At 35.3% G+C, this 27439-nt stretch overlaps 1 protein-coding gene across 1 annotated transcript in view; it reads right to left on the bottom strand.

Moving 5' to 3' along the window:
• Positions 1 to 589: 589 nt before the first annotated feature.
• The window catches only part of LOC118197568 (vitellogenin receptor Yl-like), a 74612-nt gene continuing 47762 nt past the window's right edge, over positions 590 to 27439 (bottom strand). The window contains exons 21-31 of the mRNA XM_035369092.2: positions 26018 to 26143; positions 22711 to 22830; positions 18494 to 18655; positions 17896 to 18410; positions 15502 to 15725; positions 12625 to 12837; positions 12309 to 12505; positions 10622 to 10958; positions 5669 to 5818; positions 4214 to 4406; positions 590 to 842 (exon numbers count right to left, since the gene is read on the bottom strand). Coding sequence (XP_035224983.1) covers positions 669 to 842; positions 4214 to 4406; positions 5669 to 5818; positions 10622 to 10958; positions 12309 to 12505; positions 12625 to 12837; positions 15502 to 15725; positions 17896 to 18410; positions 18494 to 18655; positions 22711 to 22830; positions 26018 to 26143 — 2411 coding nt within the window. The 3' untranslated portion in view covers positions 590 to 668. The remainder of the gene's footprint in view (positions 843 to 4213; positions 4407 to 5668; positions 5819 to 10621; positions 10959 to 12308; positions 12506 to 12624; positions 12838 to 15501; positions 15726 to 17895; positions 18411 to 18493; positions 18656 to 22710; positions 22831 to 26017; positions 26144 to 27439) is intronic.

The following is a 27439-nucleotide window of genomic DNA, read 5'->3' as shown; positions in this document are numbered from 1 at the left end:
TTCTGCTTGAAATATGTTAAATTTTTATTTTACATTTATTGGTACTAGTTTTCTAGACTCCAGCGAAAACCCGCCAAATTACGTACACCGCGTGAAATCAGAAGTCTTTTCAGTTTAACTTCTGTTTGCCGAATCTGGCGAACGGCTTAATATCGTAATAGTCGTTTTTCAGTTTAAACAGTTATGTAGAAAACACTTTCACTTTCGACTTCTACTCGCTAAATCTGATGAAATAGCGGAAAATCGCAGTAGTCTTTTTTTTCAGTTTAAACATCGTAAGAAAATGTTGACAGTTTTTACTTCTTTGTACCAAATAAAAGCGAAAAGTTTCGGGTATCATATTTCAATGAAAATATCCACTTCAACCGTTCTCAAAACCATTTGAACAATGTTTAAAAATCATTGTCGGATTCCATCTTTGGTAGCTCATTTATTCATGCAAGTTTTAAAAACAGCCACCCAGAAAAAGTAATTCCTAAATCACCTGATCATAATGTCAAACGCAAGTTAATCCTTCTGCTTGAGATGTGTGCTAAGAGTACAATTTAACTTAAGAAAATTTAATTTCTCTAGAAATCAAACAGGAAAATTAAAATTCAACATATTAGTTTATTAATTTAAAAGTAACAAAACAGGCTCGATTAATAAATGATTATGAATTTAAAATTTTATATTTTCCTGAAAAACTGTGCGATTTTGCTCTCAGGCTTGGCATTAGTCATGGATGTCTCAGCGATGCAAAGAAGTGATCCGTCTTTAGGACACTCGCTCACAAATGCGGAGTCATTCGAGTCATGCGATGGCCATCTTTTGAAGTCTTCTTTGGATTCCAAGTCCTTGAGCTGGAACAGTTAAACAGTCAGTTAAATTAAATCTACAGAAATTTATTACATTTAATTGACTATCACTTACCTGACGCTAAATATTTTAAGAAATACTGAAAGCTTTATGCACTTTAATTGAAACGCAAACAGAAACAAATGTATAGTTCGAAGACACTTTGCAGCCAGTTGCGAAGATTTACGACGAACTAGAACGTAGATTATCTGAACTCAAGATCCGAAATTTTATTTACCTGGGTAGCCTTTTTTCTACGGCAAGTAAAATTTAACGAGTTCGCTCCCTGGTATCAAATTACAACTTAAAAGCAAATTAACATACAGTATTTGGCTAATAATAAACAAACGTCAGCATAAATCAATTCACTGAAAACCAAGAGAACATGCAGCAAGTTCTTTTCAGCATGGCAAACACACGAGGGCTGTGCCTCTGAGAAATATTTTCGAAGAAAAACTGAATAGTATTCACGTTACAGATGGGGTAAATCGCAAAAATCAACCATGCAGCCAGCTCAGTCTGGGTTCGAATCCTGGACAAATTAGCTGCATTCATTAGTCCTAACTGCCAAGTCACTGTTAGGCCAATTTGAAGATGCGAAACAATATGAAAGTTTTCCATTATAGCAGATATTGCTCTCAGTTGGATAACACCAATACAAGAAATTGGGGGGGGGGAATTCAATAGGCTCTCGAAACATTTGCACATCAAGAATTAGGTACGTTATTAATAGAAAATGCTAAATAGGATTATTCACCAGCGATAAATATTTCGCCTTAGTAATGCAAGATTGGCAACCTTCACATCAGTTCTTCACGTAAATGTGAAAGCAAAGCAAGGACTAAATTTTTATCGAAAATTAAATTACAATGCGACAAATTGCTCACGTTTGCCTTCTGATGTGTATTAAATATTATGCCATTTGGTGTCTTCTACGATTTACTCAAAGTGTAGACTGGGCTAAGATATAGTTCTACTGAAAAAGTAAGTTTCTTGCTTGTTTTATTGAATTGACTGTTTATAACGAATATTTATTATATTGCAGGTCGAGGTTATTCAAATTAGCTTTTTTGAAAAATTAGATTATATAATGGGTTAAAGGATGTATGACCGATAGAGCTCAAGAAAGGGATAGATACAAGAGTGACAAATCCAAAATTGTGTTCACTTATATCTCAGGGGATTTTCAGGGCCAAATTATGATCAAGTGCGGTCTCCGTGAAATAACGTTCATAGCCTTTTCTTCAAATTGAAAACCTACGATTTCTTGAATACCTTCATTCACTCATAAAAGGAATGCGTATTTATCCCATGACTATAAATACAGAGAGCTAACGAAGGTTAAGATAGTGTTACTTAAAAAGAAAAGCCTATTGCATGGAACTATATTTCATTTAGAGAGAAAACAATGACCAGGCGAAACTTTTTACCGATAACCCGATTTTGTTTTATATTTGGCGTGGCCACCGCCTGCATCACAGGCATCACTAATTTATCTTGGGTAAGCGCCTGAGTAAGATACACCGATAGAAATGTAAACGTATCCTGCGCACATTCGAGAGAGCGGGTTGAGAGATCAAGCTTGTAACTAGCCAAGTCGTTAACAGGCGTTGGTAATGCTGAAACAGTTAAATTTTCTTGGAAGTTTGAGGCCATCCAGGATTTATTCCTTTACTCAAACTATCTAAACATTGTGGAATTGTGTTAAAACTGTCTAAAACTATTCCCGAATATACTTGGGAGAAAACTGAGTGTTGTTGTATCGCCTTCGAATGGTACGCTACACTTTAACGACCGAATCACATTTTGCGAAGCCGAAAATGTCTTCTGCTGATGTGTTGCCATTAGGAATGTAAATTACCGTATTTAGAAGCAGTTTTCTTACCTTCATGATATAAATAAGCAACAGCACTAACGAGAAGCTTTGTATCCAAAATTCTGTGGTGTCAATTGCTCAGAGCTTAAAAACCTACATTGAATTATTCAGCAACGTATTTGGCTCACATACTAGAGGACTATGAAATAGGACTCTAAAGTTTCTTCGTTCGTTTTGAACAATATTGCTAAACAATTATACGTACTGATTAAACACGCTGAATGATTAGACTAAAGATTTATTTTGAACAGCAAACCAGATAAAATTCTTAACAATGAAGTTGAGAAATTTTAGTAAAGTTTAATTATCTCAAATCATGAAGATAAGTTGATTTCTCTTCAGTATTAATTTAAAACGCTAAAACATTCCTGGTAAATGTTTCTTGGTTTATTAAAATGCTATCGTATTTTTTTGATTCGGATTAATTTTTTTCGTTTTTTGTAATAAAATATTTAAGCTTCATGTATATTAAATATCACAACGGGGGGGGGGGGAAGAATGCATAAACGACTTTATATACTAATGTTTATGGAATAACGAGATTTAAGACTAATTATCTGGATCTAATAATTACTTTCTGTACCATTTCTGAGAATCTCTGGAAAACGGCTTGGCCGTAAGTGTAATTCTTGCAAGGATTCCAAAGTTATTTCCTTCGCTTTGAATAAAAAAATATTGTTATGAGACCTTTCAGAATAACTTACGGTCTTTATGAATAGGTAGCCCCGGTCTGAGCCTTCTGCGTTTAAGGTATGCTGCAATGGAATTCGAAAACTTATAAATTACCAGGGTGACTATGCGAGAAATTGTATTCACTTAACCACTTGCGCTACGATTAAACTTCACGGTTGCGGTGCCGTGCGTTACAGTATAACAAGCGGTAAAGTGTCTCATTTAAGCCGCTCCGCGTCGTCTGCGAGTTCAATCCAGAGCTGTAACTCGAGAAATAAACTTGGATTAATCATTTCTTGATTTATTTAACAACTTCAGACGAATGGTAATATATTTCGCAGAGAAAACCTTTTTTAATTAACAACGAACTTATTTATTTAGCATTCTAAACATTACAAAAAGAATAACATTCCCTGAGTTATCAAGCTCAAAGCAATATATAAAAAGCATAACGGTTGCCACAAAAAATCTACATTAGATTATTGTGTATTAACAGAGTTCGTGCACGTTCCTAAACAAACAATCTCGTTGTTAGGCGACGTGTGCACCACGTTATTTTCACTTTTGCGATAAATTCCTATCGAAGTGGTGTTCACGTCGCTCGCGGTTTGAGACAAAGCGTCTCTACGTGCGTTGCACGTCTTTTTAGCGCAAGTGGTTAACCTATTTAGAGAAGTGATTAAGCAATTAGTTTTAAGTAATCTTGGAAATAGTACAAATTTTAGTGCAGACTCGCTGACCTTTGTCTATGATTAAAAAGCCTCGTACTTTGAAGGGGAGATGCTGTCCGCTAATGGAGATTCGGGAATACTTTGAAATATTACTTACTATATGTGGTTGTTTCCCGAACAAAGGATTGCCAAATCCAGATGAAGACTTGTAGGATCCACATTTCCCCAGGATGAGTTCTTCAGATGAATCTCTGTCGTCCATGTCTACCACTAGTCTGCCGCTGTTTCTTCTAAATCGCGATTTTCGGAATGTGACCGCTACGTGTTCACCCATTTTGGTAAGTTTCTCTCTAAACAGAAAGTAATCAAGATTCCTGTTAGAATGATGTAGAAATCAAAATTTCTGTGTTGGATAATTTAGAGGATTTAATGAATGTTAGCTATATAATGGGACTAAATAAAATGACTTCAAATCGATGTACTAGATTATAAGTGAAAATCAGCATCTAAAGTGAGCTGGAACAAAAGAGTTAAATATTGAACTAGTCAAAACGAGCACAAGTTTATTCTCGTTTATTTTAAGTCGTACAAAACTAAACAAGACATTAACTTTAAAGGTTCATAATTTAGAGAAAAAAGTCGTGCATTTCGAAGCCAATTTACTTTAAGCTTTATTACTTTATATGATTAGAATTCTTTAGAACTAAAGAAACTTTGTTTAAATTGAGTCTAACGAGGTTTCATTTAAATGAAAGTTCAAGTTATGAAATTGAAAAATGCTAAGCTAGTGTATCAGTAATTAGCTTTAAGTCAATTTTTACAGAACATACAATTTCTTACTAGATAAACTTGTGATCATTAACTTTTACTTGAATTTAAAGACTGTTCTATGTTTCTTCGATTCTATACATTAGCTTAGACTAGATCATTTTGTGAACGCAAGGTACACACACAAGGGATTTTAAAAGTTAGTGATGATTAACTGCAACCTTCGCTGCCGAGAGAAGAAATTAAGTTAAATGTTCTGGAGTATAAGTGACCCTTTCTATTCCGATAAGTTGACTATAAAAATTGTATTGTTTCGGAGTACTGACTTTGATAATCGTAAATTTGAGGGAAGACCAATTAGCTTTATGAATAATTGCTGGTAAGTAATCGAGTCGTTAGTTTGTAAACCCTTTTGGTTGTAACCAACGAAAGGTGAATGAACAAAATTTTAAATTTTTACCTATGCAAGTTGTTTGATTAAGCCCACAGACATTTAGAAAGTAATTGTTAGCACAGTTTCGTTTTAAGTACGGGTTAGAATTAAAGTTTCAACTTAAACTGTTGAGCTAATGTTAGGATTATTTTAGAAACGATATGAAGATAACGTAGCAGGAAGCAAAACGTTCAGATTTCAAGGATGATTTTAGGCCATCTGCAAGTAAGTATTTAAATAAATTTTCCACGTAAGAGTCTTACTAGGTAAAGAACCTGAAACAGGTTCTGTACTTTGCGAAAATGGAAACTAACTATTCTTGAAAATCATAATATTTACATTTTATGGCTATGCAGTTAATTTTTGATTTAACCAAATAAAATTAAATTTATCATATTTAAAATAACGTACCTGTTTTGCTTGCAAAGCAGAAGAGCAGTAACAATACCAGCAATCAAAGCAAGACCCAAGATAATTCCAATGATCCAACTATAGTCATTTTCCGCTTGTGTTGCGGCTATATGCGTCTCGCATCTTTCTCCAATAAATAAATATGGACATCTGCAAACAGGATTTAAATATCTTGATACACCTGTTACACTGCAGTTTTACAATTTGAAAATATTGCATTACGAACAGCCTAATTTACCTTCGATACATTTTACAATTCAATACCTAGATTTTAAAATGAGACTTTATAGAAGGAGGCAAATTTCGATTGACCTTTGGTGTTTATACAGACTTGGTATCATATGGCAGTAACATTCTGACAGAACAAACCACGAGCCTGGCGGTTCCAGAACTCCGAGGAAAGATCATCCTATACGGTTGGACCAAGGGGGAATTGGCTGCAAGTCCTGATCTGTTCGTCTCGGTAGTGGACATGGCTTGCCCCCTGATACGTATTCCGTACAATTCCACGATTTAGGTGCGACGGCCAGTCCGTTGTACATATATTCAATATCAGTCCTTCAGACTGGGGATGCTCATATAGTACTGGCGGAGGGGCACTTTGAATAACCAGTGAAATCACTCCAATAGCTCTGCTCTTCATGATAGTCTTTACTCGCCGACAGTGGTGACTGCGGGTTCCAAGTTCAGCCATGAGTTTTGAGAGCTCGTTTTGAATCTGTCGCCTGTAAGTATAGGATGGGCGGCAGTACAGTGCATTTTCTTAAGTTCTCGATGGAAGCTATATTGACCGACACACTCACCTCCCGGCTATTACGGAGCTAGCTAAAGTTCGGGGTGGGGCTTGGGTGTGTGTGTCTACCTTAGATCGTGGTACCAATTAATGCATAAACCAGTTACTCTGTATCTAAAGACCGTCGCCAGAATTTACATCAATGTTGCAATGTATTTTGTGCCTTCCGTAACTCTTTCATCAAGCTGTCCATTGCCGTTGTATTGAGGGTTGATCTATAAAGAAAATTCTGATACTATTCTCGATCCAAGTTTTCATGCCAATCTTGTGTTTTAGCCTTACTGGCTCACCCACCTATGATCTTTACGTTTCATGCCTAACCATGCATTTCATATCAAAAGTGCTTTTACATGTTCCGTTTCTTAACGCTTGTCCCTTTTTTTGTTAAACACCGGGCTTAACATTTATTATACTGGTGGCAAGTTACCGTCCAAAAATATTTAAGAAATTTTATCAGGTTTACTTTCTTTGGATACTAAAGTTTAATAATGGAAAAGGCATATATTTAGAATATTTTTTCTAGTGAATCATGCAGTTTAAATACTTACATTTCGTTCGCAAATGCACTTGTTTCGTGTCTTTATAATATTATGAATTATAGTTTCTCCTGTATGAAGCTCAGTTTCGATTAAAATAATCTATTGGTTAAGACAATAACACGCTGAATAAATACTAATTCAGAAGTCAAAATCAACAAAAATCAGCGTTATATTTACAAAATTTTCACAGGACTAGTTTCGTTTCGATGGTTTTACCGAACCACCATCCTCAGCTGCAAAACCGCAAATGAACAAGATAGGAAATAATGATTAGATAAGATAAGAAAGCCTGGACAAGAATAAGCTGTTGGTGAAACCAGAACTAAAGCATAATTTCTTTAAAGGCCGAAGGCAAATTTGGATTGGAATTAGGATCGTTAACTAGAACAGAAAGATTTTTATGAATGTGAAATGCCTCTAGAAAATCCAATTCTCCAATGGAAGATGTTTTCTGAATAATTTTGGCAGCAGAAAAATTGAAAGTGTGGTTTTCGGACCAACAATGTTGAGCAACAGAAGACTTCTGTGTTTCCTTTTTTCTAACATATGCCTCATGTTCCTTGACGCGAAATTTTAAGGCTCTCTTAGTTTGGCCAATGTAAATTAAACCACACTGACAAGGAATCCTATAAATACCCCAGGAATTCATATCCGGAATGGGGTCCTTGAGTATGGAACTCGCAATTTTATTGATGGGAGAATAAACAACCCGAAAGTTAAATTTCTGCAAAATATGTGCAACTTTATAGCTAATTGATGGAAAGAAGGGAATGACAACAGAAATTTTAAAATCTCCTAAAAGAAGAGTGTGCCTTTTAGTGTGTTGAGATGAGAATTTTTTAACTGCTTGATTAATAATATTGGGTGAAACGGAGAATGCAGTTAATCATCATAAAAACACCCTTGCAGTTAAATTCGAAAAACTTCTTTTACAGTCTTCCAGTTCAAGTAGTCAAAAAATCTTCCCATTGTAAACATCAAGCCAATAGTTAATATTTCTAATGTTACTCTTTCAGAAGAACAAGAGAGAATTTTAAAATATAATTTTAACTCCTCACAAACCTGTAAACCCTCGATTCCAAAGATTTTGGCTCCTATCGAAAAAGCTTTCAAGTTCAGCAAAGTTTCAGATTCACAGAAAGAAATGATTAGGCATCTTATCGCTCATAATGTGAATTCCAATAATAAACCTTTGAAACCAAATCTAACTGCGAGAGAAAGAGATACAATGCGTGAAATTCATTCTAACCCGGATATTATCATTTCAAAGGCCGACAAAGGTGGCCAGATAGTCGTCATGGATAAGAACACTTACATCGATGGTGTCACTAAACTCTTAAACGAAGGACCATATAATTCGATCCCTAAAGATCCTTCACCTTCGGACTTGTCAAAAATAAAAACTGCGATCAAATCTTCGCAAATCATTTCAGGCAACTTAAATCATTCACTTATCCCATCTGTTGCGAATTGTGCCAGATTATATGCTCTTCCCAAAATTCATAAAAGTGGTATACCTTTCCGCCCTATTGTATCAAATTTAGGTACTGCCTCGTATCCATTAGCTAAATATTTAGTTTCTAGATTTTCAACTCTATTAGACAATAACATTTACACCATAAGAAATTCAATAGAGTTTGTAAAAAAGGTTAAAGACATTTGTCCTAGTAATTTACTCATGGTTTCTTTTGATGTAAAATCATTCACCAATGTCCCAGTGGAGGGTGCATTAAGATGTCTAGAAACCAGACTTCGGGAATTTCATTTCTTTTGCATCGAAATTGATGAGCTAATTTCTCTCACTCAACTCTGTTTGAAACAAACACATTTTGTTTTCCAAAATAAATATTACAAGCAAACTGAGGGATTAGCCATGGGAACGCCCCTCAGTCACATCCTGGCTGATATCTACATGCATTATTATGAATCAAAATTGAACCTTTAAAGGCTTGGTTCCGCTACGTAGACGATACTTTTACCCTGTTTGAAGGTAATAAAGATGATTTAAATAAAGTTCTTTCAAGAATGAATTCTATTGATCCTGCTATGCAGTTCACTTTTGAACTTGAGAATTGCAATTCTCTTCCGTTTCTCGACATTCTGGTCACACGTACACATCCAACTTCAGTACTACGGTTTACCGTAAACCTTCATCGGTTTGCCTTCCACCACACTTTAAATCATGTCATCCGACTAAACAAAAGTTGGCTTCATTTTATTCCTATGTTTTCCGTGCTCTTCAAGTTTGCTCCTCCAAACTAGTCCTTGATGAAGAACTAAATTATTTAAAAGCAATAGCTATTGACAGGGGCTTTTCACCCAACATTATTAATCAAGCAGTTAAAAAATTCTCATCTCAACACACTAAAAGGTACACTCTTGCTTTAGAGGATTATAAAAATTCTGTTGTCATTACCTTCTTTAAATCAATTTGCTATAAAGTTGCACATATTTTGCAGAAATTTAACTTTCGGGTTGTTTATTCTCCCATCAATAAAATTCAGAGTTCCATGCTCAAGGACCCCATTCTGGATATGAATTCCTGGGATATTTATAGGATTCCTTGCCAGTGTGGTTTAATTTACATTGGCCAAACTAAGAGAGCCTTAAAATTTCGCGTCAAGGAACATGAGGCATATGTTAGAAAAAAGGAAACACAGAAGTCTTCTGTTGCTCAACATTGTTGGTCCGAAAACCACACTTTCAATTTTCTGCTGCCAAAATTATTCAAAAAACATCTTCCATTGGAGAACTGGATTTTCTAGAGACATTTCACATTCATAAAAATCTTTGTTCTAGTTCACGATCCTAATTCCAATCCAAATTTGCCTTCGGCCTTCAAACAAATTATATTTTAGTTCTGGTTTCACCAACAGATGGCGCCACTTGCTTATTCTTGTCCAGGCTTTCTTATTTAATTATTTCCTAGCTTGTTCATTTGCGGTTTTGCAGCTGAGGATGGTAGTTCGGTAAAACCATCGAAACTAGTCCTGTGAAAAATTTGTAAATATAACGCTGATTTTTATTGCTTGACTTCTGAATTAGTAATCTATTGGTATTTAAGAAGGAATAAAGGCATTAATCCAAAGACGTCATGCAGTTTGAAGAAGGTTTCCCACTCAATTCACTTCAAAACTCGCAAAAACAAGATGCAGTTAGAACAAAATGCAAGTTTTTAATTTATTGTAAATACTGAGTCCACAAAAACAGCAAACACAGTTAAGAACTCAAGTCTATTAAAACGTAAGCTTCATGTTGTCAGTGTGGAAGTAAATACGTGAAGTTTAACCCGTATTTATTCTTTCAAATTACTCTTTAAATAAGATAATCTTCAGCTTGAAGATGTTGAGACAAATTTACGTAACACTAAACATTATTTATGGAGTTAGTTCTTTTGTTAAAATATACATGTGTAGACCTTACGTTATAGACTATTAGAAGTTTATCATTATGTAGTGCTACAAGTAATACTATATACTGTAAAATAAAGTTTTCTATCTGCAGATAAGCTAACAATACTTTTAAACAACATTCTTATTATTCAGGTAAGCCGATTGCTTTGTTTCCCTTAATAAAACCCATATACGAAAGGACTTGCCATCACTGAATAGTTATACTTACTCGCAATGGTACCTTCCTTCGATGACTGAACACGGCGAATCTTGAAAACAGTATGAATCTGGGCAACTCAGTTTAGTTTGGGGTGGTTTCACTGTAGTTTGTTTTCTTTGGTATCTTCGTGTGGTAGCTCGCGAAGCTGAACTTGGTATGGTAGTGGATGTAACATAGGGCCTGGTCTTGGTTTGGGGTCTAGTCCTGGTGTGGTATCTTGTGATTGTCAGGAGTTCACAAGTGCTGTCATTACGAAGCAGATATTTATCATCACACCGACAAACGAAACTGGAGCGTGATTGTAAACATAACTGCTGACATGTGTTGGAGGCGCAACGGTTCTCACCTAAATATTAAAAGTTTTCGTAAGTACAAAAATTAAACTTTTTCTTTAATACGAAGAAAGGGATTAATAGTTTAATAACCACTTAAAATACATACACATTTTGCGTACTTAAGATATAAGCAGCAGTTAAGAAAAATAAGCTTGCTATGAAAAGGAAAATGGTAATAAAATTTAGTAGATTTAAAGAACCCTTTAAACTGAAGACAAATTTAAACCGAACGCAAACACTTAGCATCTCTTGAATTATCAATATTTTGAAGTTAAGAATTTCTATTTCCTTTAAAAGCCTATATTCGTTGAATTTCTTATCTACGTCAAAATTTGGCACGTTTCTAATCAAGAATTTAAGATACGTACTAATTTCTGATTATGACTGAATAAAAAAAGCCGTAATATAATGTCCGAATCGAAAGATTATTTCAGTACAGAGAATTGAACACACAATTCTACTTGCTAAAAGCGCATGATTAGTTATAAGCATCAGAGAGTTAGCCGACTGATGAGAGGTATGCATTCATGAGTTTTCCGTGAACATACAGTCAAAATTAAGTCCGATAGAAGAAAAAGTAACTCGCATTAAGCTTATTCATCTGCTTGGCTTGATTTCTTACAAACTGCCATTTTGTTGCGGCTAGTGTTTAGCTCCAATATTTTACAAATATCCTCAAATGGAAGCAACATTTACTTTCAGAAAATGCCTTAATATAGTGGGCGAATGTTCTTCACTTGAACCAGTTATCTTGTCCGAGGAGTCGGTGCTGAGGAGTCAAATAGGACCGAAAGTATTCAGAACAGCCGCAGCAACATCAGTCATCTTCGAAGAATAGAGGAGTTTGTGCGAGATCTATACTGAAGAGCTTGGCCAAAATAGCAAGTCAGTCGATGAGCTGATCCGGAGAAAATTGGATATCAGTACAGTGAGGACAGCTATTATAATTTCGATGGCCATCAGAAGATATCTTCATTCCTTTCAAGTTTTTTGGCCTCAGTCTGGCTATGGTAGTGGAAATGATACGGTTATAATTTAGGGCAGGAATGGAGTTCTTGGTTGATTGGAAGGAAAGTCTTCAGCTGGCTATTGCGTCAGCATCAGTAAGGGTTAAGCTATTGGAAAGTTGAGAACCTTTTCGAGCACCTTTGGCAAGGCCATAAGCCTGCTCATTTCCGTAAATATTAACATACGCTTGTATCCACTGTAATAGTGTTGTTCATAATAATGTTTAAACCAGTGGCAAGCGAAAAAGAAATAGATTGAAATAATTGTAGGATAAAATAACAAAGAATCTGAAGAACTGTTTCAGGATGCAAATTAAAGCTTCGGGCGAAAGCTATTTATATTAAAATACATACCTTTAGGTTGCTGAACTCTGTGTACTACCACCATAGCTTCAGCTTTAGCGTTTCCTTTATGGAAGACGAAGCAACTGGATCCTGTAAACTTGTTGCAGCGAATGAAGCTGTCCGTTCCAAAATCTGCCCAAAATACGGTATCTTCGAAAAACGTCAAGGAGAATGGGTAGTACATGTCTTTGGTAGGTACTTGCCTCCTGAAAGCGGTCAAGAATTCAGACTTTATATATTTTATCATATCCAAATAGAATTTGAAATTGCAAGAGTTATATGTTTAGCCCAAAAATAAGATGCATTAACTGGCAAGACTCATTACCTGTGAAGTCCATGGAAATCGGCACATTCTAATGTATTTAGATTAGTATCAGTCCAGCAAATTATATTCAAGACTTGATCTACTGTAATTGACGCAGGCCAGTCTATATCCCGAGAAATGAGAGTTATCTTTTCGGAGCCATCTGTTTCTGCCCTCTCGATGACACCAAAAGTCTTCTGGAGCACGGTACTCCACACACACCAGAACATAAGCCTAAAAATTGAGTCTCGTAAGAGAGGGACACTGAAATACTTTTAATTAGTGCTACACATATACGAAATTTATATGAATTTTAACAGGTGCAGGAAATTTTTTAAATATAGCCTTAAAAATTCGAAATAAAATGGAATTTTATTTATAAAGAAATGGTACGATTCAAAACAAAATTTTTCATTTCACTGAAAATTTACTGTGAAAACTAATTTTTAAATTTAATGGAAATTATTTTGTGCTTACTTAAATTTGGAAAAATTTCGCATTTTAATAGCATTTAAAATATATCTCATTAATTCAGATTCTGAAATATGAAGTTTTGAATGAATATCCGTATTTGAGCGTTAAATTATATGCATTCTGAACAATATTTAAAATACGCAAGGCATTTTTAAGATGTAATTAGAAACACAAAAACATTTAAATTTAACACTTAAAAAGAATTCCTTTTATTCAAAAGTATTTTATCCACATACATTTTACAGTAAAGTACTACAAAAATATTCCATAAATTTCTTGTTACCGATATTCAGTTAAAACTTAAAATCGCGTCTAAGAAATCTCCGCTGCCATACGCTTCAGTTTCCGTATTTCTATTAGTTTTTAATTTCTTTAAACAAAACTGAAAAATGATAAGAAACAATGAACCAAATAATCCATTTCGGTGATTAAAAATCGGAAACATTGATGTAAACAAGTTTCGAAGAGAAATTACAATTACAGCTTAAGACGCGCGATTACAGAAAGTAAACAGTATTTAATTGGGCCAGTCAAAATACAGTAAAATTATGTTTAACAAATGTTTACAATTTTATTGTCACTTTAACGACACTTTAGCTATTTCATATGGTTATTAAAAATAACTTCAGCACATGCAGGTTTCTGCAGACAGTTAAAAGCAAATATTAGACTCCAGTTTTTGTTCGACGTTTATAATATTTTTATGACCACTCATCCTAAATTCCTCTTTCACGAGTGATTTGCATTTATGTTTTAGAGCGCTTTGTTGAAACAAGATTTAAAATTTAAACGCTGAAAATTTTATTTGCTGAATTAACGAAAACATTATTGGAACTTTCATTTCCGGTAGGAAATGAAGGCATCTACCCTACTTTACTTAAAAACTAGTTTACCCTAATTTACGTAGAAGTAAAATCTCAACTAGTTGTAAATCTGCTTAGTTCTAATTACTGCAAAAAATAATAGTTAAAATGATATTCACTAAAACATTCTCATTATCAAGATAAAAGGGAATTCCATTCGTTGACATTTAACACGAAAAAGGCGAAGCCGATTTTCTAACACTTGGGCAATAAAACCTCGTGGGGTTTGTATTCAATTACACTTCGACATATCAAAGTTTCAATTTATTAAGTTTTTATTCTTGGTATAGAGTGAAAAAAATTATCTAAATTTTTATTTTCAAAATAAAGAGGTATTTACACATTTTTAAAACAAGCTAAGGGACGTTTAATGTTTCAAATGTAAAGAGTTTTTTAAATGCTCAGACTGATGGCCATTTTCTTGAACTATTTATAGCTCTGTATTATAATTTCCACATAAGGGTTTTTATAAAATTTACAGGTGTTAATTTTCATTAGTCTTCCAGCGCTTTTCATAATCTATTAATCCTGGTGAAATTTGCGCGTAGAAGAGCTCGTTCCAAGATACTTATAGCACAATAGTCACAGGTGAAACGAAGAGTTTTCGCAGGAATATATTGTAAAAATATACATGCAATACATATCAAATTTTTTCGAGACCTGCATTGGTACTTTCCGAAGTATGATTCGTTCTTTGTTTTGATAAAGTTGAACTATTTGAAAGCAAGCAGCATAAAGAAAGGAATTTCTTCTGCATAAATCGGACGAGGTTTTTACATTTTTCTCCGTTTTTGATGACGGACCATTTTCTGCTAGTCATTTGGGTAAACCCATGCTTCCATAAGTAAACAATGTTTTTCCATTTATCTCCAACTAAATAAGTTTCATACAGAATTCAAACACGTTGTTCCCCCGTTGCTACAGATGTATTTAAGAACTTGAAATCGATTTCTGCATCTTTGGAATTTCTCGTTACCAACGATGTGAACTTTCGAAACATCAGCAAAACGTATCTTTCCCGGGTATTGGTTTGGAACCTTCTTTCCAGGTACAAGTAATAACTGACAGTTTTTCCTTTTCTGATTAATAATGCTAATTTTGCACTTGGAAATTTTAATACCAAGCATTTCACAAAGGTTTTTCAATTATGGAGGAGGAATAGCGTTTTCGTAAAGTGCAGAATCATCGTTCAAAACAGCTCGTTTACATGCAGCATTTTGAAGCAAAACATTTAAAACTAGCAGATGACATTTCCAATTTCAAATGATAAGATGTTGCCAGAATTTTATTCCAGAGCATTTTCTTTTTGTTTAGAAAAAATTAGGTAAAGAATTAAAAACCTTCTGTAGAATGAAATTTGTGGAACACTCTTGGTCGTCTTTCTAATGGACCTAAAGCAAATGCTAGAAAATAAAATTTAACCACAACAGAAAATCTACAAAGCATTATCAAGAGATGGAAAAGGCAAAGCAATTTATCTTTTGGGCAGCTACTATTTAAAAAGTGTATTAATAAAGGAAACGCTTCAGTCGAGATGTATAGAAAGTAAAAAATGTCCTACCCTTTCACAGGCGAAATAGCGAACCCATTCACAAAAGGTGCCACAGAACGTAGGATAGTTGAACAATAGGTTCCGTCTTTGTTGCAAGCTACGATGTCTACTTTATCCGTTGTGTAGTAGATGTTTTTAGCTATCCAATCAAATCTGAGATAGTTTGGTCTCTCTTCACAGTCAATCAATTTATCTTCTCGCTTGGAATCAAAGCTGTAACTACTTACAGTTCCCTAGAAAGAATACACATAGATAAAATTCGCAAAATAAGGATTTTAAATAGTTCCCCCAGAAAGAAAGGCTCAAAAACACTCAAAGCTAATGATTAGAAAACTCCCATGTTTCTTGATTTTAACAGAAATAAAATTTTCAATACAATCAAAGCTGAATTGACAGTCTATAAACGGTCAATATATTTGAAAATATTTGGAGGACAGGTATTCGCAAGCCCCGATGTCTTATGCAGACTTATAGCTCCGTCAATCAGACTTGTGTAATGGTAATTTAGGTTTTAAATTTTGCAGTGATGTGTGCATTTCCGGTTGAGAACCTATTTCTAATTTTATGAGCACTTACAATGTATGAAGTTCAAAATTTTAGTAGTATACGAAACTTCCGTTAAAATATTCCGCATTAAAGAGAGTGAAAGAAAGTAATCATCGAAAAATGACAGATCGTTCATGCTCGTCAGGATGTTTACAGGTTATCAGAATAAGCATACCTGACATAGCAAACTCTTAAATATGCGATATTTTTTCTGCTCACACAGAAAAGAGCAGAATCTTCTCAATCTGCGAATTTGCCAAATTTAAAAGTCATCTAAAATGTATTGTCACGTACGTACGGACTCGTAATGGATTAAATGGACACAGAACAAATTATGGTTTGACTAAATGTATTTACGAACGAAACACTTTACAGTTATCGCACTTTTCACAAAAGTACTGGTACAACGTTTCAATATATCAGAGCACAATCTGTAATCTGACTCAAACTACTAAGAACGTTAAACACAAGACAATGCAAAGCTCATATAAAGTGCAAAGCTTCCATGGAGACCATGTACTCCGAACTCAACTATGAACTAAAACTGGTGCTCACTCCAGTCTTACATAAATTTGGCCTGGACAAATTTAGACATTCCCTGATCGTGTAATCTCTTGTTTCGGTGATCAGGATTGGCCCCCTAGATCATGTGATTTAACACCAATAGATTTCTTCTTATGGGGTTATTTGAAGTAAAAGGTCTATGTAAACAATCCCACAAACACACGTGCATTACAAGAGGAAATTAAACGCTGCATCAACGAAATTCAGCCACAATTATGCAGAAAGGTCATGAAAGATTTCGACGAAAGGGTGCGTATGTGCCAGCAAAGCCGTGGAGGCCATTTGCCCGATGGGTTATTTCCATAAATAACCCTATCTTATGTACTTTATTATTCACTTAAAAATAAATATCTAAAGACTAAAAACTCTTATATTGAAATCAAATCTTTTAATTTGGGGACACCCACTACTATTGGTCATTCACTTCGGAGGCAGGCAATCCCGGTAGGCCGAGAAACCACGAAGGAAAACTTAATTTAACATGCAGCGATAACAGCCCGAGACACTAGTTAGTAATCGTACGGTCTCTCTCGAGCCTGAACGGACCACCTAAGAAACGGTGTTTGAAGTCTTGTGAAGGAAGTTTATGGCGCCCATACTGTCGACTCAACTTATGGACGTTACGAGTGATCAGCTCTGGGTTGTGAAGCCCGGTTAGCCACATCAGCAGGACAACTGCTCATTCTCTGCTACCCCGCCTCTGTGTAGAGAGAATGCAGTTTACAACGATCAGACCAATTATACAGGGATCCCACAGAAATGTCACCAAGTTTGGCGATTTCAGCAGTAGATCAGTTGTTCTCAACCAATTTTGCCTTACGCACTCCTTTCAACGTTGCTAGAAGATTTTGCCCCTTTACGTTTCATAACGAAAAAGGCATTTAGAATTTTGTTCGCGTTTTTATCAAGTAAGCAAAAAGTATAGGAAATGTTGAATATCAAAACTTGAAATAAAAGTATTTTATGTTCATAAACTAAATACTTAACAGTTAAATAAGATGTTGTCTCCATTCCTCTCCCCAAAACGTATTCCCTCCAGAAAGGAATTACATCCTGGTCTAAGACAGTACTAAAACACATTGACAGTTTCAAGCTTCAACCAGCTGCCTATTAATTTACGCAATGATCGCCAAAACTTAACATGGGAATGTTGAACATTTTATTGCATTAGACAGAAGATATGCAAACAAATTTTAAAGATTTAAATATTCCCCCGCATTTAAAAAGGTACAACTGTGTATATAAACAATATATTAAATTAACGAAAAAGTACTGTAATTATAAAAACATTACCCGTCTCCAGTCGGCCCAATAAATGACTCCTTCAGAAGCATCATAATCGATTCCCATTATCTGTGAATACTCCGAATTCACGTAGACCTTTTGAGTATGGCTGCTTAAATCTATGCCCCTGATCTGATCTGGTAGCGAGTAGACGAGAATGGCAGATCCTCCGTCGGCTTTGCACGTCCGGTGATCTTGCTCCAAGAAATAGCCTTCAGCACAACTGCATTTGAATCCTCCTTTAGTATTATTGCAGAAGTGGCTGCAACTTCCAGGAGAAAGGCATTCGTTAATATCCTCGCAAGCTTTCCCATCTGGCATCAACCTAAAGCCATCAAAACAGGAGCACTTCGGTCCGTACGGCATTTTGGTGCATTTGTGAGCGCAGCCACCATTATGATCACAGGCTTTGAGGCACAAAGAACTTTCGTCCGTTAGATCAACGCAGTCATGCCGCCCATCGCAAACTCTCGGCAGTGGTACACATTCCCCGGACATCAAGCATCGAAAGTCTTCACATTCAGCTGAAATTATAAATTTATGTACAGCAACAATCAAAGCTAAACACTTAAATTCCAAAATTATTAAAACATTTCATAGTCAGGACCTGGTTTGGAAGGCGCAACTGTTGTCTGACCATTTGAAAGACATTTTTCGTCTTCATCAGACGCATCACCGCAGTCATCGTCACCGTCGCATAGCCATTTAAGAGAAATACAGCGTTTCGAAGAAGCACACAAGTACTGTCCTGCAGTACAGTTTTCAGCAGCTGTAATACAGAAAATCTTAAACATTAGGTTATAACATTTTAGTTCCGTAAGTATCAAAAGTAAATCAAAGGTTTTATATTGCTCCAGACGTTTCACAACTAAGAAAAAGTTTAGTCCAATTCTAGAAAAAATACGATCAAATTTCAACTATGTGCACCACAAAATTTAAATTAGTTTAACAAATCAGAAATTTTAATCATTCCTAGAAGAGAGCTAAGCAACAACCAAGTCCTTTTCTTTAAAGCCTTTAAAATAAAACAGGAATAAAGCTCCTTTTAAATAATGAGCTTGATAATTTTATTTTACGGTTTAATCATTTACTCCATGATTTATTTAATCTCAATATTACTCTTCAAAGTAGGCAGCTATAAATTCCAGTTTCAGTTCAAGCAGCAAGTTTGGCTCAAGTGGGACATAAAAGACATGTGTTGGTCAATGTATCAAGCAAGACAGCTGTTGGGACATTTAGCTAGTTTTCCGGTATGCATCATTGAAAAATGATTAAATTTCACCTAGATTGTAATTATAATCAGAAATGACGATTTTTAAAAATTCAACAAAATACTGCTTTGCTATGAAGTATTTCAGGGTGCGGATGTGTAGATTTTGATTAGAATCCATAGAAGATAATTCAAAAAGAAATTATTTGGTGTTTCATGGTATTCTAGAAATCAAATACGAGCATTACAGTGGAAGAATATTTCAACAAAAGGCTAATACATAAAAATTGCTAATGCATAAAAAAAAGGGCAGAAAATTTTGCCATGTTATAACTTATCTCAGTTTAATTAACCGAAAAAATATTTAGAACACGTAATGGTAAAATTAAAGACAAATAAAGTGATAATTCGTAACTGTAGTAACTCGGGTTTTAACAGGGCTAAAGTGTAGCGAAATTACAACTACTATTGAGCTTGAGCACTTATTGACATAATTAAATACTCAACTAACAAGATTTTAAAAAGGGAGTTAAGAGATTGAGCCCACCGGTGGCAGAGCGGTAAAGTCACGTAAACACTGGTAGTAGAATCAGGGTTCAAATTCAGGCGAACGGGCTGGCTGCATTGGCGCAGTTTTCCCCCTATGTAACGTGAATACTAGCAGTTGCCCTTAGAAAGTCCTCTACGAAAGTATCCCTCTCCTTAGGCAGATAGCTCTCAAGTGGTTTACTGTAATGGAATAAGCCAAACATGATAATTTGAAAATTTACCCAATTGCTGTTTTAGCAACGCTAATATTTAATGCTCTGAGTAAACTAATGTTTAATATATCTTCTAAAATTTGTAAACTTAATTTGGTTATAAATACAGACTGTTTTTAGAAAAGAAATAAAACCCTAATAAGTTGAAATATGCATTTTCTCACATATACTGGTGTCATTTGGGATTTTGACAGAATATCAAGTTCAGATATTATGCAAGGCTCATTGGCTGTTATATCATTAGTCAAGATGGTAAGGATGTTAGTGTGAGCTGAAATAGTTCTTGAGAAATGCACACTCAAATTCAGGGGATAAATAAGTTTTATGTTTTCGGTTGTAAGTTGTCAAAACGGAAAGAAATATGGCTATCCCGGCTAACCAGATGTCCTCATAACGTGATACCGGTGGATCTGGCAATAACCACCAAAAGATGGCCATGAAAATCTTAGATGGACTGTCTCTCCTTGTTGAAACTGCCACTTATGGTGACAAGAACTAATGCCCTTCTAAAGAAACATTTTGCCCAGCTCATTATTCACCCATTTCGTTTACATCATTCATTAAGAAATATGGCTCAGTGAGGAGAGTTCTACTCTACAAAAACTACACATCCTACTAGAGTGTCCTGTGTATTCGCTGGAACCAAACATTTTGGTGACTGATATTCTACCACGGCAATGTAGAAAAGTGGGAAGAAACGCTTTATCAACTAAATTATTATCGATTACGATTCTACACTCATGTCCATAAATTAAGGATAATGCAAAATCAGGCAAAGGAAGAGTTAGAAGCAAAAAAAATTTGACTTACTTGTAAAGCTTATTTATTAAAAAGGTAAAGAGCAAAAAAAGATGCCATATGTTTGATATTATTAAAAAAATTAGCGATTTTTTCTCCCTGGAGCAAATTAAAAAAAAGCCTATTTACAAAAAAACCACTATTACATGGTTGGTATGATTGTCAATACATTGTACGTCTCCCAGACGATGCAATACAGTCCGTGCAACGCCTAGGCATACTGACTATCAAATTATCGATCTGATCTTGGGGGATATTACACCACTCAAAAAGCAATGCTCTCCGAAGTTCCAGTAGACATGTAGGAGGAGATTGACGGGCTGCAACTCGTCGGCCAAGCATGTCCCACACTTACTGGATTCAGGTCCGGTGAGAATGCTGGCCATTCTATACGGGTGATATCCTCCGATTGAAGGCATTCGCTTACGATGTTTGCACGGTGATGACGGGCATTGTCATCCATAAACACAAACTGTGCGCCCATGGCGCCCCGAAACAAACGTACATGTTGTTCCAGAATGACGTCCCGATAGATTTGGCTTGTCATGGTTCCAATTTGAACATGCAGGTCAGTTCTGGAACCCAGAATAATTCCACCCCAAACGAGCACTCCTACACCACCGTAACGGTGTCGTTCAATGATGTATTCTTGGTGGTAACGTTTACCTGGAGCTCTCCATATGAAAGTCCCGCGAGAATCAGACTGCAAGCTAAACCTGGACTCTTCGGAAAACATCACACAAGCCCACTGTTGCGGTGTATACAATGCATGCTCTCTACTCCAGGCTAACCGCAGGCGACAGTGAGTTCCAGTAAGTGGAACTCATCTGACAAGTATACGAGCATATAGACCAAGCTGCCCTAAGTGTCTGTACACGGTCTGCCTTGAAATTGTACCAGTGGCTGAAGAGAGCTAATGAGACAGGTCCGAGGCTGTGCTCCGCTCGTTTCTTTTGGCAGTAACTGCCAAATACCGGTCCTGATTCCGCGTTGTAACTTTGGGGCGACCTGTGCTGTAACGTCTACTCACATTACCATCATCTTGGAATAGTTCCCAAAGCCTGGAGATGACACTCTGGGCAATTCCAAGTTCGTCTGATACTTCCAGTTGGGTACGCCCACATTCCAGACGGCCGATAATTATACCATGTAAAAATCATCCAAATACGTCCTTTGTGTCATAACTATTCGGTTATTTTACTAAAATGCTTATAAAGCGCCTGCGAACAATTTTACTTCTTTGCCTGTATTCCTTATATATCACTCTCTTACACTCTCGTCATTGTGACGTACCATCGGCGTCATCTGGTTACTTCCTGAAATTTGCATATAATTCTTGAAGATATGTGTAGTGATTTTACAGCTGATGTATTTATTTTAGAGTTCGATTTCCGCGTGACTCCGAATTATTATCCTTAATTTATGGACATGAGTGTAATTGTAGCATATTGAAGGCCTTTATCTATTGATGCTTGAAAATATTCTCACGCAAACCAGATTTGCATACGAAGTAGTATTTCACAATGTTGTGTTTCACCGGAGCTATTATCCCTACGTGCAAGTGTGAAAACGTCCAGCAATCCAAAAATCTCAAAATATATCTATTTCTGCAATGTCGTACATTTAAATATTCATTTTAGAGGACATGGTGACATTTCTTTGATTTAGTCCGATAATTAGGGTTATGTGTAATTATTGGATAAAATAGTTTAAGTTTCAGGTGTAGAATAGTGAGCTCATTTAAACTGAAAATTGTTAAAAAATAAAACATTGACTGGAATGATAGCTGTGCGACTTAGTTATTACAGCCTATTAATCAAGAACTTTAAGAATAACATTATCAAGCATAAAAACTTAACGAATTTTACGTAAAAGGCTGAAAGAATTGGTTAATGATATTAATTATTTTCAGTATTTTAGGGTTATTTATGGACACAATTTTTTCTTTAAGGAATTTTAAAAAACTTTATGCTCTGCAGGTGAACAAGTCTGTTAACAGAAAACTTAATTTTGTATCATTTGCAAAGGATTTGAATTTAACTATTTTGAGCTTACCTTTACAATTTAACTCTTCCTCCCCTTTCGGGCAATCTTTAAATCCATCGCAGACATCGTGAATGTAAATACAGGATTCATCGCTGCATTGAAATTCATTTGCTTTGCAAGGAATATTCTCTGAAAATGAAAAACAAAAATCTGAAATGAATCAATCGCTTTATGTTGTTTAAGGATATTTCACGAAATAGAAATTCTCATACATTGATAGTAATATGATCTTACGAAAGTAATCATGCTAGAATGCTAATTACACCATTTTTCAGAAATGAAATGTACAGTAATAGGTAATTGACAAATTTTTCACAATGCATATGAACCTTAAACGTCGAGAAGTAATACAATTAAGCTACTAAAATACTTTTGCTTAGAATTATAAAATTCCTTTAAGAGAATGTCTAGCCACATTCTGGTTAGGAGAACAGCCCCATCTTTGAGAGCTGATAAAATATACTTGAATACTCCACGTTCTTCTCCAGATGTTATCTATTTGAATACCTCCAACAATGCCACTCAAAATATTTCCAAGACTGAAAGCCCAGCTACTAGTGTTTTATGATTTAATGAGCATCTGAAAAAAAAATAATGGGAGACTACATTTGTTCTAACAATGCTCTGGTCCAACATGTTGACTTTGTAAAACTGTTCTGCATTTCGCGAGCGCAGGAAAACTTATTTACTTTATAATAGGAATTTGTATGCAAAGATTTCCATTAAATCCTATATACCCATTTAAATTTCGATTAACATGCTCTAAAACTGTTCGAGTTGGATGTTCGGACAATAACGTAATTTCCAGCTGTTGATTCAGTAAATCCATAGAACTCCTGGAGACGAGTCAGATTTCTACGGATATGGGTCAAAATTTTCAGTTATACAAGATGAATATTCTATTGTCACGAACGCCTTACTGGTCGCACCCCGCATACACTGGATGATAAAAGATACCGTAAGAGAATCAAGTAAAATATGGTTTATTATCGAAAATATTAAAATTTGGATTGAATTTATTAGATTACATCGAGTCTGATTAAAGCCCGTTCATCAGGGGCAAGTTGGAAGTGTTCAAGAATGTTCAAAACAGCATTTGAAAAAGGCATGAATTAAAAGCATATTTTGATGTTGAAATATTTAATAATGTGGTATTGCAAAGCCAGATTCTCTTTCGGTAATGCAATGTATCAATTTCCACGATTTATAATTGAGACACGAAAGTACTCTTTTAGTTAACTTAAAGTTCTCCATGGTTTAAAAACACGAGAAACCTAAAGACAATTTTTCCTACTATTTCAGTAGCTATAAAATCTGGTTTTAGGGAAATGATGGACGGTTTTTTACAACAAACTGAGGCATGTTGATACGTGTGTGTGCATTATATATAAAATAAATTTTAACTTCATCACAGGGATAAGCGTTTATTAAGAGAATGGAAAAGGTAAGCAATCCGTATACAGTAGCGATCAACATTACTACAATTCTGTAACTAAAGTTCTTAAGTTGGCAGGTTTCCCAAAAACGTAGATGACGTCATTTAACGCTCTGAAAGGCGAATACAAGTTAATAAGGAAAACGGAAATCACAATCATTGCATCTCGGGACATTTGGAGGTATAAAATATACAACAATGTGGACAAGAATCAATAAAGTTGCTGAGAACAACAGAAGCTAGGCCGCCCAACCAGGGTAGTGGTTAGCGACGCTGACTACAGCACCGAAGGACCCGGGTTTGATTCCCGGAGAAGGCATGAATGTTTGTAGATTTATAGCGTGTGGGCACTAAATATGCAGGGAGCCTAAAATCCTCTCGAGAGGTTAGGGGTAGGGAAAGAGGTGTGGAAGACCCTCGGACCCACCCCTACCCGGGGTGCTGTCCATCAAAATTGGGGGCGGAACTGAGCTACATCGCAGTCACCTGCATGGTGCTCAACGCTGTTGCCAACGGCAAGCGTAAACTTGCGTTCCTTGCCACGAGAAATTTCATGGGCTTGGGCTGACTATAGGTCAGACAAATGAGCATTAGCAGCAACAGCAACTTCAAGAGAAAAAAGCAGAATTTTTCCAATAAATTATGAATGCCTCTTCAGACACGGAAATCACTGCTACAACTGAAATGCTAATCTCAATGATAAAAACTTTCAGAGAATCCATTAAAAACGGTTCCATTTCGAATTAAAGCAACAGAAACTAGAAAAACTCAAACAATCAAAAATGAATCTTCCCGATACATTATGAAAATTTCTTATAACGGCGTGCATTTTAATAAGCTGTACTACGTACTTACAAAGAATGAGATTGACGATTCAGCATGAGATAGTTCAGCATGAGGTTTCCGAATATCTCAAGGTCGAATATTTCGAAATTTTAGGAAAAAGATTCCGAATCTAGAAAACCCTTCCGAAAGAGTGGCTCAAGAAAAGTTATGTTTTCATTTAAGTGTAATTTCAGAATAAAACTGCAGTAACATTTCATGATTACCGGTAATCAAATCTCTTAGTAATACGGGACGATAGAGAGCATACCATGTTTCTATAACAAGTGATGATAGCACATTTAATGTCTGGAAGTATTAAGAGTACGCAAAATATATCTAGCAAGCATGCGTTGATTTCACATGCTTGCAATTCCACTAGTATTTTGCTTTCATTTTTCCTGAAAGAAATAAATTAAACTGGAAATAATTTACGCCGTCGCATACTTAAGAAAAAAAAAGACATTTCAAGTCTCAGATTTGATGACGTTCCTCATAGCGCCCAACTCCCCCCAAAATGCTCATTCTGCGTATATTTTTCATTTCATATCAGTTAAAAATGGTGTAAAAAAACTGGTTCGCAAAACGAGACTGTTTTAGTTTATTTCTTTTCATGTCCTTCAGACTATCAGTTAAGGAGACATTTGCGTGTTTATAGTAGCTACTCAATTTTTATCGTTTGTGCTCATTTAACGTGCAAGCTATATAGCTTCATATACTCAACGGAAACTCAAATTCTAAGAGATTTTGATTGCAGAATTTTCCAATTTTACCTTCAATTCATAGAATTAATGTAGAATAGAATTCAAGTCATGAAGAGAAGCAATACAATTTTTTTTTCATTGAATACCATTTTTACGGCTTGCTGGAGAACCTTTCGAAACAACTCAGTTTAGAAAAACGAAGTTCCACTTGTAATTCTACGCTGAATACATTTACACAACGAAACATTTATCAACTGATGCCGTAAAATGAGCATATAGCTATAAAGTTATGAAAAGAATTTAGGATAGTTAAAGACAGTTTTAAAGCTGATTAAAATGACACAAGTCAACTTACTTGTGCAATTCTTTTCATCGGAACCGTCCGCACAGTCCTTCTTCCCATCACATACCATCAGTTTATCAACGCATGTCGCATCACCACATCTGAATTCCTTTAAACCGCACGCCTTAGGTTCAGTTGCTGAAATTTAAAAAGGGCCGATTTAAGTCTACATATTACTGCGTTCAAAGGAAAACCGAAATATTTATTCCAAAGCTCAGAAGTAATTATATCTGTAATATAGTCTATAGAGTTCAATTTACTTTCATGAAGGATGTGAACGCTCGATAAATGATGAGCAAACCTCTCGTGCGTCGCTGACGAACTCCGCGGAAGAAGCTGCGGAAATGTTCCGTCAAACTTATGCTAGTAAAGTTCTCAGTAAGCATCGCCGTTTTAATTCAGACATTCAGATCCCCGAGTACCAGTCTTTCATGCAGTAATTTCAGCTGGTCATGAATGATATGAATGTCTGGTCAGCATTAAATATCGTAACCTTGTACTACGAGATTTTCCCGTATTACCCCTGTGTCTTTGATAAGAAAAATCTGCACTGTTGATTGATCTTAATATAAATATTAAGGACTATTTTGCATCTCAAAATTCTTACCTCAGAATGAACCTGTTCCCTGTATAAAGTTTTACTTCTTTAACTGCTTAGTGTTCTAGGGTATCTATGCATACTGGACCCATGCTGATACTACCTGTTAGTAGGCCAAGGATGCTATGTAGCCATCCCTTCCTAACACTGATATCAGTTGCACACTGCGCAAAAAAAATTTCATTTTTCAGAGCTCGAAAGCGCGACATGGAATATTACGTTTATATATAGCATTGTTTCAACATAGGTATTTTGACACAAAATCGGACGTTTTCTCAAATAACACCAATTTTTTCCCATATTTCGATTCTACGACTCATATTATCCCTGGATATTAAATTTTGTAATTTTCGGCGAGAAATTTGAGAAATTTAAAACTTTAGATTGATTTTTTCAGTTTGTGACAAGAATTTACTTTACAAACTTTATAGCAACCTATTTTCCTTTCCTTTTTTGTACCCGACGGGAAAATGGTCAGCGTTCATAGTTTCAAATAATTGTAACAAAATGCGTAAATCACATTTGGCGCTATTATCGCTTATAACAAATATGCCAATTTCAAAAACTCGCCATTATGCAAATTCACTTATATCTTGGGAAATTTTGGATAAAACTAAATTTTGGCTGGTATGCTTAGAAATACCTGTACTTTAATACGGTAAAACTTTTAGAGGTTATAATTCAAAAGTTTTCACGAAAAATTTATAAAATATTTAAAAATAAATCAAAAATGGGAGAATTATATTTGGATTAAACCTACATTTTGAATTCTGGAAGAAGGAAGTTTTATAAGTTTAATAAAAGATTTTAAAAGTTTAATAAAAAGATACCAATAA

Source organism: Stegodyphus dumicola, chromosome 3 (genome assembly GCF_044657685.1).
Source record: "Stegodyphus dumicola isolate Sdum_Otavi_A_Nest chromosome 3, ASM4465768v1".
Lineage (NCBI taxonomy): Eukaryota > Metazoa > Arthropoda > Arachnida > Araneae > Eresidae > Stegodyphus > Stegodyphus dumicola.
Note: the sequence above shows the minus strand (reverse complement) of the source record. Positions and strands in the feature narration are given on the sequence as shown.